Consider the following 11638-nt stretch of genomic DNA (forward strand, 5'->3'; position numbering starts at 1 on the left):
TGTCTGAGTGACCATTGTATACTGTCCAGTGTTGTTCATGCGTAGCTGATCTTAGAGATTTCTGCCCACCTACCCTAAATTCTCAAATGTGGAATTAGATTCCCATAACGTAACTCAGATTCAGCGTTGGTCTCGATCTTTGTGGGTAGAGACACTGACCCGTTGGGTTGCACTGTCAGGTTTTTGGGGAGGATTGTAAAGATGCAGTTTTAGACATCTCTAGCATTGAAATGGGGAACGGTGATTTACTTTTATTTTTTATTTTTTTTTTATATTTACTCTTCAGAGACACTGACTTGTTGAGTTGCACTGTCAGGTTTTTAGGGAGGATTGTGAAGATGCAGTTTTCGACATCTCTAGCATTGAAATCGGGAATGGTGAATTTTTTTTTTATTTTTTTTTTTTAATATTTACTCTTCCGCAAGCGGCTGAGGCTGCTGCTGGGGCGCAGGCCTGGAAAGCTGCTTTTTTTTCCAGGGCTGGCAGGCTGTGGGCAGCAGCCCGGCTCCCTGAGGTGTCGAATGATCTTCTTCGCTCCCCGGGGCCGAGATGGCTCCTGGTCCTTGCTCAGGGGCTGTGCTCTGTGGCCATGGCCAGGAGGGACGGAGCGGGGTGCAAGGCCGGCCCTGTGCCGCCGGGTGCCGTGGGAGAGTGTGGGGCCCTTGCCTGACTCGCGTTTTGTTTCCCGCCACCTTGGAGGAGAAGAACGTAACAGCAGCGAGGACAGCGGGCTGACTTACCGTAGAAAAACAAAACAACAAACAACAAAAAAATAATAAATAAACAAATGCAGTTCTGAATTCACAGCTGCCTGCGGTCTCTTGCTCTGGGGGGTGGTGTCTGCGCTGGGGCCTTCAGCAGCGCCAAGATGGCTGACGGTGGGGGGGCGGGCGGGGCTGTGCAGGGATAGGTGTGTCTGGCAGAAGTCCCGCCCCTCCTGCAGCCCCATAGGCTGCGTGCCCAGGAAGTGGGGTGCTCTTGCAGGGGTGTGGTGCGCGGTGATTGGCTGGCAAGACCAGCCCCTGCCCCCGGTGGGTCACCTGTAAGTACAACAGGCCCCAGCACCCTTTCCGTGCTCTTTGTCTCTTTTATACCTGTAGCTTTATGACTCTCTATGTTTAATCTCTACAGCTTTATAAATGTACACATACAAATTGAAATAGATGTGCATGTATACAAGTATAGAAATATACCTCTGAGAAATACATATTTATACGCACCTTTATATAAATAATTCCATACACACATACATTGCATACAAATGTATGCATTGTTATACCTGGGCAGCACTTCTGGGGCCAAAGGAAGCGGGTGGCCAATCACGAGGCTGCCCGAGAACACGTGGGTATGATACAGCCAATCAGAGCTGTATGACGTCTAACAAAATGGCTGCTCCCCGGCGCAAAATGGCGGCTGAAACAAAATGGCTGCCCCCAGTGCGGATGGGGGGGGTGTGGGCCTTCTGTGTGAAATGTACTTCCGGGTAAGGCGGTAGGCGGGGTGGCTGGTCCCGCCAGCCAATCATAAGAGAGCGTGTGAGTTTTGGGGGCGAATGGGCGCTGAGGCCGCTGGGAGGGGGTGGGGCAGTTTCCGCTCCCGTCCCCGCGGCCGGTCGCCGGGCGGTGTGAGGGCGGGGTGGAGGTACCGACCTGGGACGGGACGGGACGGGACGGGACGGGACGGGACGGGACGGGTCCTGCCCACCACAGCGGACCGGCAGCGCCGCGCCATGGGCCCGGGGGCTCCCCCTGCCCGCCCTGGGCTCGTGGCGGGGGGAGCGCGGCACCCAGGCTGAGCTTCTCCTCAGCGCCGGCCTGCAGCGCGAGGGATAGGGGTGGCCCGGGCCTTATGCCTCAGGCCCCTGTGGGTCTCCTCAGGCACTGGTGGCTGACAGAGCGGGCAGAGCCCCGTGGCCCAGGCACCACCGGGGTGAGCAGAATCCCCCCGGTACCCACGCTGGGTCTGTGCACGGGGTTTGTGCTCTGGCCTGAGGGCTGAATGCGAGCAGCTGCCATGCCAGCTGTGCTTCCCCCGGGCTCTGGGAACAGCTGCCTGCTCTGTGGCGCCGACTGACCCTAACCCAAGCAGTGTGGGTGCCAGCTGACTGTCTGCGGGGCTCCCGTGACACCAGCTCAGCACCCTGTGCTCAAGTGCAGTATCCCAGGTGGCACTAAGACAAGGGGTACCATGGAGCCGGGCTGGCGCATGCCCCGCGGAGTAGTTCCAGGGCAGCAGCTCCCTGCATTATCCAGGTAAGAGGAGCACGCAGGAAGCGGGACAGAGATGGATCACATTGCCGCTTACAAACATGGTCCTGTGGGTTCAGAGACCCTCGCGACACGTAACTTTAGCTTCTGTTTCTGCTGGTTTGGGGCCTAGGCATCGACGGGGGATGCAGCTGCCAAGGGAGGGTCTCCCAAAGCCTTACACCCCCATGTGGGTATTTTCGGGGCAGTGTTGGCTGTGGCATGAGAAGTATGGAAGTGTCATGTTAACAAGGCTTTTCTGCGCTCAACGCAATGCCTGAGGGTGCTTAGGGCAGAGCAGCACAGGCCAGAGAGGGGGGCTGCAGGGCTGGGACAGGGCTGGCAGTGGTCTGCCGGCTGGATCCCGCCTGGGACTACAAGTCCCAGCTGCTGCCCTGGGAGGCAATGGCGAGGGCAGAGCCGTGCCTCCCCCCGGGTAAGGACAGTCGGTGCTGTGCTGGAGGGCAAGGATGGGCGGTGGCTGTGTGCCCCCTGCCACTGCTCTCCTTGTGCCTGCGGGACATGTCTGCCCATCGCCCTGCAGCTGGGTGTGCCTGAGGCCTGCTGGGGGCCAGTGGCCCCTTCCCCATGGGGGCAAGTACAGATCCCTGAGGCTCTGCCCAACCTGCCTGGGTGTCCCCAGGGCCTGGCCCGGCAAAGGCACCTCTGTGCAGCTCAGGACCCCTGAGGTGCTACTTGAGGCCGCAGCAGGGGCAGGCAGAGCTGGGGGGGCGGGGGCTGGCTGGAGGCCAGGTACCTCCATCCTTCCACAGCCCCTGCCCAGTGCCGGGTGGGGGGGATCACTGCCTTGCCGTGGTGCCTGTGCTGGCAATGCAGCAGCCTTTGGGTCCATGCCCCTGCCCTCCGGGGCAGAGCAAGGCTGGCCGTGGCTGCTGCTCCAGGAGCAGCTCTGCAAGACCCCCTGCTCCCCCTCGCAGGATTCCTGCCCCAGCAAACTGTGTGCGGTGGAGCCTCACCTTTCTTCCTTTGCCAAGGGGCTAGCAGGGATACCGTCTCGCTTTTCTGGTGCTGCCCAGGAGGAGGGATGACAGAAATGCACCAGTCCTCTGCCAAAGGCTTTCTGGCTCCCAGGCCCCGGGATCAAATGCTATGGGAAGCAAGCACATAACAGCTGTCAGACCAAACGCTGGTAGGGCAGGCGCAGGCCCGTGCCAGGCACTGGGCCCATTTTTTTTTTTTCCACACCCAGCAATGCTCCTTAGACCTCTTAAGCTGCTTTGGCTGAGTGTCAGGAGGTGGTGAGGGAGGAGCAAGCGAGCCATCCACAAATGACATAGTCTACCCTCAGGCACAGCTCATATTAAAAAAAAAAAAAAACCAAAAAAAATAACAAACCCAAAAAAAAACCACAACCAAAACTAAAAAACTTTTATTTGACAACAGAAGAACAAACAAAAAGATATTTACAGTAGTTTTTTGCTCCATAAATTTTGTTCCAATAATCCCTGCCCTCCCCATTCTTTCTGGTCCGTCCCCAGGGCGGAAGCACCGGTCCATGGCACAGGCAGGGCTGTAGCACTCCTGTCCCCGGGGGAGGAAACCACTTTGGTTCGACTGGGGCAAAATGAAGGGAGGAGAGGAAAAAGCCTCTCCCTCCCCTGGGGGAGGAAACAGAACGGTAGGGGCTGGCAGGGAGAAGGGCTACCTAGAAATAAGGGAGGGACTCCTAAAATTCAGGGCTTTCCTCAGAAAGGAGGCAGAGAGCAAAGGCTGGACATAAAATGGAGCTGGGGGAGATGAGGAAGGTGTTCGCGGCCCCACCTGAAGTGGTGCCCTCTGCCCAGCCGGGCAGTGCCGGAGCTGGAGCCATCCCTGCACTGCACGGGGGCACCCGCCCAGCGCGACACACCACTGGCAAGCCTTCCTACACCCCCACCCCGAGCACCCGGGAACTCCTCTCCCCGTCACCTTCTCCATCAAGAAAGGGGGCGGGGGTGGGAAATACCAGTCCCCAAAAATCAGTGCTTTTGCCTTCCAGGCCCCATCATCCCACAGCGTGCTGCTCCCCCAGCACCGCTGGCTCCAACCACCGCAGAGCACCAGATCCTGTGGACGTTATTATCTCTAGTCATGCAATTTAATAATCAGGCTAATTACCTAGGATTAGTGTTTCTCAGGATAGATAACATAGGTGCGTACGTATCGCTATTTAACTTAACATTTTCCAGCGAAACAGCAATATCTCAGTCCCAGGAGCAGCGCGGCGCCCAGGCTCCCGCTCGGTGACAGCGAGCGATGCCCAGCCAGGAACTGCCCCAGAGCCACCCGGCCAGCTCCCAGCAGACACCAGCTTGTCACTAGAGGTCACCAGCACTGCACAGCCGGGCACGGCCACGCTCAGCCCCGCAGAGCGGGAGCAGGAGCGGGGACAGGGAGCGACAGGACTCGGTCCCTCCGCCTTCCCGGGGCAGTTCGTCAGCGCTTGGCTGATGACACGACTCTTGCTTTCCAGGAACTGTGGTCTGCAGGCTGCGAGCGCTGCACTTGCAGAAGAACACACCTGCCCATGCCCACAACACGCCTCTTTCCAAATGTGTTTTTGTTTTTTGTTTTTGTTTTTTGTTTTTTTTTAAAAAAAAAGAGAATAAAGAAGTGGGATACAAAATTTCACAGTCTCGGCTTTGCGTCCACCCCCAGCAGCAGCCTGCGGTCAGCGTCTCGCGGGCTCTGCCGACGCGCTCTCTGTTCCGGGACACAATGTGCACACATTCAGCAGGAACTCGAGAGAAGCACGGGGAAGTTGTGGAAATGCTTATGCTTATAGAAGAAAAAAAAAAAAAAAAATCATATCATAAATCACAATTAAAGGGAAAACGTTTCAACAAAAAAATTGCTAAACAGCACCATAGAGATTTCTACTGGCAGCATCTGTAACACCCTAAGGCAGAAGAGGAGGGTCCCATGTTTTCCGTGTGGAAAAAATGCCACAGATTTCAGGTTTCCAGTTCATCTGTCCTTTGCCCTTCCCTAGGCAAGGCAGGGCTCCCCGCCAGCACAAGGTACCAGAAAGGCCCTCCACAAACAAAAGGGAAAAAAAAAAGGGGGGGGGAGGGAAGGGGCGGGAATCGGAGATTTGGGAGAAAAAGCTTTTCATCCATAGTCCTTAAAACAGACACCAACTTTTAAAAAAAAAAAAAAAAAAATAGTAAATTCTCTCTTTCTCTCCCTAAAGAAACAGTGTTGGCTGGACCCTTGTTTACAGGAGAGAGAAAAAGAAGTCAGCAGGTTTTCCGAGGGGGGGCTCCACAGAAACCGGCGGCAGCGGCGGGGAGAGAGGTCAGTAAAGCTGCAAAGGTCTTTTCACACCAGCCAGAGCGCAGCAGCCGCGTCCTCCCGCGCAGCCGGGGCACCGTCCTCGGCAGCAAGGGTGGCGGGCGGGGGGGGGGGGGGGGCATTTCCCCGGCGAGAGGGTGGTGGCATGGGACAAGTCCTTCCTCTGCCCCCTCGGCTGACGGAGACCAGAGCCCCCCCGGGAGGCTGGAGTCCGCTTCCCAGATGAGCTGGCCGGGGGATGCCGGCAGACGGGTGGCACAAGGCTGGGAGGGCCGGGCGCCCCCCCAGGGAAGGGCACCCTGCGGGACCTGGCCCGGGAGGTTATTTGGAGAGGGAGGCTGCCGGGGGCTCAGTCTGGGGCGAGAGGGGCAGCTGCCCGCCCTGCCGCTGCGACTCCAGCTCGGCCGCCTTCTGCAGGGCCACCTCCACCAGCAGCTGGAAGCTGCTGAAGTCGTCGCCGAAGAGCTCGGGGGGCGTGGGGGGCGGCGTGTTGAAGAGTCCGCTGGTGGGGCTGGCCGCCTCGGCCCGGGCCAGCAAGGCCATGGTGCTGCCGGCAGCACCCAGCGGCGCTTTCGGGACAGGGTCCGGCTCCGCTCGCTGCGGGCCGGGGGGCTTCTCCCGCTCGGGGCTGTGGGCGCTCACCACCCTCAGGTTGCTGCCCAGCGCCTGGGCGGGGTGGCACAGTACCTGCGGGCACACGGACATCGACAGCACCTTGGAGGCCCCCCCCGCCGCCGTCACGGGAGGTACCACCAGCACCCCGGAGCCGGCAGCAGCCCCCCGCGGCAGGGCCACGTCACCAGCTTTGCCCCCTCGGCGGGAGATGGTGAACTGGTTGGGGTCCTTCCCGTCCTTGCGCAGCATGTCAGGGAGCAGCCGCCTCCTGGCGTTGATGAACCAGTTGCAGATCTGGGAGGAGAGAGGGGCACAGCGCTGTCAGCCCACGGCTGCCCAGCACGCGCGGCACCGGCCGGGGGACGGCAGGTCAAAGCCAAGCCGGAAGAAGACCCCCATCTCCCCGGACGCAGCAAACAGCTCCAGCTACCACAGGGCTCCCCCCAGCCCTGCACCTCCTTCCCGTGGGGCTCGGGAGAGGCAGAGCCGCTCTCGGCAGGGGCTGCCCAGCCACCCACGGAAACCCCAACGCCGGCTGCTTCCTGCTGCACCGCCTGCCTGGAGCAGCCCCTTCCTCCCTGCACCCCTGTCACACCGCTCCCACCCTGCCGGGGACTGCGCATGGGTGCCAGCCCCCCCCAGGCACCGCCGGCACCCGCTCCCCAGGGAAGGATGTGCTCAGCGCTGTCCCCCCCCCGCCACAGCCCCAAAGTCCCGCCGCGTGCAGGTGAAGCAGGGTGCAGCTCCCAGCACCCTCCCGGGGGCTCCTGCCGTCCCCCCAGCCGGTGGCGGTGCCATTGCACAGAGCCAGCTCAGAGCCCAAGGGCCTCCAGCAGGTCCCCGGGCTGGGGGGAGTTTTCTCCAGGTGACCCGCCCCAGAGCTCAGCGTGCCCGGCCGCGCGTCCCACGCTGCCGAGGGTGCCAACACGCCCTGGACGGGAGCACTGAGGCTGCCCGCACTGGACAGACGGCAGGACAGCAGCATGGATGGAAAACCCCGAAGACCACCGGCTCGCAGAGCTGCAAGCCCCCCATCCCCTAAGGGGGCATCATGGCAGTACATCAACACCTTCCCGTGCCTCCAGCCAACGAGCGAGGTTACAGCTAACTTTAAAGGCTCTTCCAAACCTCTGCACACCAAAGAGGCAGAGCTCCGCAGCTACACCTCTAGAAACCCTTCGGAAACACAGCAGCCACGTATTCAGTCTCAGCCATGTATTGTTTCAGCATCTTTATATAAAATGCTGCACTAAAATAACTGCCTTCCTAGAAAACAATTAGAAGAGAATAAATCGGGGGGGGGGGGGGGGGGGGAAATGACTGATCTTTCCCAAATCAACAGCTACGTAAAATATTTCCCCTGGGGAGAGAGAACTTACCACAACTTTGATCACAGCAAGATCTCAGTTGTCTTTTTTTGTCTTTAAGACAATATTTGGCATTTAACACCCTCAACTACACCAGTCTCACCCTGTTTTCCCTTCCAAACGCCCTCCCTTGCATGCTTTAGCCAGGTCCCCTTGACGTGATCTTGCGATCCCACGGCCATCAACTGTTCTAAATCCCCAAGCCGAGGGCTGGACTCCCAACAAAGAACCAACGAACTCCACAGCACGGAGAAGGCCCACCGAATCCTGCCGGTCCGTCCTCCACCCTGCTCCTTCCAGCATTCAAATCCCTCTGGAGAACACAGCGTGGAGATGGGCACGCACAACCGCCGGTGACACCACAGGACACCGCACAGTGTCACCCAGCCAGGGAGATGGGATATGCCTCAGCTTTGAAGCATCAGCTTATTTTTTTTAATCTGTAAACACGTCCGTCACTTGGCCCCACCACAGCGCACGCCAGACTGTCCCTTTGGGCTGTGTCCGTCCCCACCACCGCCGCGAGAGCAGCACCCCCTCTGCAGGGAGGAAAAGCCCATCCCCGTGGGGGGGCACGCGCTTGGAGACCTGCTGCTCTCCGGGAAGCCACGCCAGGAGCAGGCACCGCGTTCTCGCCTCCTGGCTCTCCACAAGGGAGACACGTGGCTTCCCAGCCTCCCTGGAGACCCCGAGGTCACTGCGCTCCTGCTCCCCAGGCCACTGGACTGGGCAGGGGAGGCACAACTAAACAACTGGGGGCTTCGGCCAGTGGCTGCAGCTCGAGAGGCTCCTAGAGGCGTCAGATCAACACCGACAGATCCGACCCCGCAGCCACTCCAGCCTTGCCGTGGGGTGTCCCACAGCTCCACCCCAGCGGGCTTCTCCTGTCAGACGGAGCAGTCCCCACAGCGTCCTGTTGTGTCACCTCACACTGACAGCAATCCCAGTGACAGCCCTCAGCTGCCACCGGGCTGGGACCCCCCGCCTGGGGGTGGATGGAGGGGCAGCCTCCTCAGCAGGCACACACAGAGGGTCCCACGGGGCAACAGCAGCCAGCACACGGCAAGGTCCCACCTCGACACCAGCCCACGGGCCAGCCAGCACCCTCCTTGGTCCCCAAGAGCTCAGGGCCGGTCCCTGCCGGTCCCATTGCCACAAGCCCTGGGGTAAAGCCCCACACGCCGGGCACTGCCGTGCCAACCCCAGTGCGGGACAAGCCCGGATTCCCATGGCCCCACCGCTGCTCCCCCCAGCATCCCGGCTCCAGCCCTCCCAGGCCCACCCCTGGTGCAGCTGCCCGGACACAAACCTGTTGCACAGCCAGCATTTAAAGAAATACATTAAAATGAAAAAGAAAGTTTGCCTTGCCGGCCAGGAAGAGGGAAAGCAGACAGGCACTGCCCGCACAGGGGTGTCTGGGCCATGGCCGGGACCGCGCCAAGCCGCAGGGAAAGGCGCCAGAGGCGTGGAGGAAGCCCCAGGGAGAGGAGCTCTGCTGCAAACCCACCGGCCCTTGCCTGCTCCCCAGCACACAAGAGCCGCTTCCCACCCCGCTGTGCCCCCCCCGCAGCCAGAGCGAAGCCCCCATTCACCTCCCACCCTGCCAGGCTGGGAACGGGGGGACAGGGCCCTGGGCGCACGAGGATCCCCCTGTCTGGAGGCTGTTGGCCTCTGCGGGGATCAAAGGGACAGGTTGTCCCCGCCACCCCGACAGCGGGCAGGGCCAAAGCCAAAGCTGGAAGGAAAAAGCACTGCTCGCCCCCGCTGCTCCGGGCTGGGCACCCGCCGCAGGGAGAACATCAGCCCACCACCGGGCGTGGGGCGGGAGGACCCCTGCCCAGCTGGGCTGGGCTCCCCCTGCTCCCCTGGGGCGACGGGGGCCAGCCAGTACTTAGTGCGGCTAATCATAGAATCATCGAACGTTGGTTGGAAGGGTTGGAAGGGACCTTAATGGCCCACCTGGGGTCAAAGCCCGGCCCAGCCCCTCTCCTCCTCGGAGGGTTGGTCCCTGCCCAGCCCTGCGTGCGGAGCCGGGGGGGTGATAGCTCTGGCCCCTCTGCCGTGGGGTGCCCAGGGGAACAGGATAAAGCAGCACCTCCTGAAACCCTCCCACCTGTGGCAGCTTTTACTAACAACGGGGTATTGCTTAGTTTGTCCCCATCTGAGTCCCTCCATCTTCTGGCCGGACAAAAAGCTCTGCCCCAGCACTGCCACGGAGCACGTCCCCGGGGCTCAGACCTCTCCCGTGCAGGGGCTTTGGATCCCTGCCGTTCCCCCCCTGCCTCCTCGCTGCCCTTCAGAGACAAGTGGTTCCAGCGCGCCGAATCCTCTGGGATCTTCGGTGGGGTTCTCCCGGTCCGGCCCGTCCCAAGCACCGTGGCAGAGGACCCAACAGCGTCCCCAGCGCGTGGGGGACTGGCTCCTACCTGCAGCACGGAGAGGCTGGTCTGCCCCGAGAGGCTGAGCTTCTCCTGCTCCGAGGGGTAGGCATTGAAGCGGTGCTCGTACAGCCAGTCCCGGAGGATCTTCACCGACTCCTTGGGGAGGTTGCCCCTTCTCTTCCTCTTGTTGGACTGCGAGGGGTCCGGGGATGTGGCGCTGTCGTCCTCCCCGAGGTCACTATCCGACATGGTGGAGCTGCCCGCCGATCTCTCCTGGTTAAAGCCTGGCAAGGTGGAAACCAGAGAGCGGGCATCAGGGGGCGTCCCGGCTGGGGGCGGGGGGGGGGGGACGCAGCCACAGACACACACCCCCCCACACACACACCCCCCACCGCCTCCAGCCCGCTCCTCGCCCGGCCGGGGCGGGGGGGCTGACCCAGAGGCAGAGGCCCCCCGGGGGGAGGCGAAGCCACGGGCACCGTTGGGGGGGGGGCGGGGGGGGGCCACAACAGCCCACCCCGCGGCACCGGGCTCTGCCGGCACGGCCTCTGCAAGGGCTGCGGGGGCGGCGCGGGGCGGGTTGGGGGGGGGGGACACGCTCGCGGCGGCCGAAACGGAATCAAGCGGTTTTGGGAGGGGAGGGGGGGAATAAAAATTTAAAAAAAAAAAAAAAAAAATCTCAGCAGGAGAAAAAGGCCGGGGCTGGGAAGCCCGAGCGGCTTCGGGCAGGAGGAACCACGCGGGGTCATTGTGCGGCGGGGATGGAGGCGGGGGGCGGCGGGGGCCACTTCCCCGCGCTGCTGTCAGGGGCCGGGGGGGGCTCTGCTCGGGGGTGCGGGCCCCCCCGCGCTCCTCCGCCCCGCTCCGCGCCCCCCCCCCACCCCGGGCCCCGCCGCCCCCCGCGACCCCCGCCGCAACAGGTACCGCCGCCCGCCCGCCGCCGACACAAAGCCGGGGGGGAGCAGCGAGCCCCGGACCGCCCCCCCCCCGCGCGAAGAACGGGAAGAGAAGCTGGAAACTCGCCCGCGCCCCCCCCCTCCCCCCCCAACCCCGCAAACGGCACAAACCGGCCCAAAACCAGCCCCGACCGAACACCCGACATCGGCCAAGTTGGAAAGGCCGCGGAAAGGGGACGAACCCCCCCCTCCCCGCGCCCACCCGCGACTCCCACAAACTTTTCCCGGCGGGGGCGGCCCCCGGCCCGGCCCGCACAAAGGCGGCGGGGCCGCCGGGCTCCGCGCCGCCCCGCGCTCCGGCCCGCCCGGGACTCCATGTTTGCCGCCCGCTCTTACCCCCGGGCCGCCGCCGCCGCCGCCTCGGCCCTCGCATGGGCCGCGCCGGGGTCGCCGCTCCGGTGCCGGTGCCGGGGGTCGGGGTTGGGGGTGGCGGGGGGGGGGAGAGGTGGGGGACACACGGGACGGCGGGACCCCGCCGCGGCGGCGGAGGCGCGGCGAAAAGTTTTGGGTGGGCGGCGGTGACAGATGCCGAGACAGAGTTCCCTTTGTTCCCGAGGAGGCAGGAACTCGGCCGGGCCCCCCGCCCCCGGCCCCGGCCCGCCCGCCCCCGGCTGTCACCGCCGCCGCACCGGGCAGCGGGCACCCCCGCCCCCGCCCCGCCGAGCCCCGCGCCGGCACCCGCCGGCCGTGGGACCCCCCGCCCGGGGCGGCCCCCGCTCCGCGAGACGGTGCCCGGCGGGAGGGAGCCGGGCTGCGGATACGGCCGTGACCCCCCCCCT

The 11638-nt window shown here is 62.8% G+C and overlaps 1 protein-coding gene across 1 annotated transcript; it reads right to left on the bottom strand.

Moving 5' to 3' along the window:
- Window positions 1–3621: 3621 nt before the first annotated feature.
- On the bottom strand, window positions 3622–11414 carry TGIF2 (TGFB induced factor homeobox 2). Its single transcript, XM_074605302.1, has 3 exons — window positions 11196–11414; window positions 9949–10187; window positions 3622–6449 (listed from the first exon to the last, which is right to left on the bottom strand). Exons 1-3 carry the CDS (start codon window positions 11230–11232, stop codon window positions 5862–5864), a joined length of 864 nt encoding a protein of 287 aa, XP_074461403.1. The 5' UTR covers window positions 11233–11414; the 3' UTR covers window positions 3622–5861.
- Window positions 11415–11638: the final 224 nt, after the last annotated feature.

This window comes from Larus michahellis, chromosome 12 (assembly GCF_964199755.1).
Source record: "Larus michahellis chromosome 12, bLarMic1.1, whole genome shotgun sequence".
Lineage (NCBI taxonomy): Eukaryota > Metazoa > Chordata > Aves > Charadriiformes > Laridae > Larus > Larus michahellis.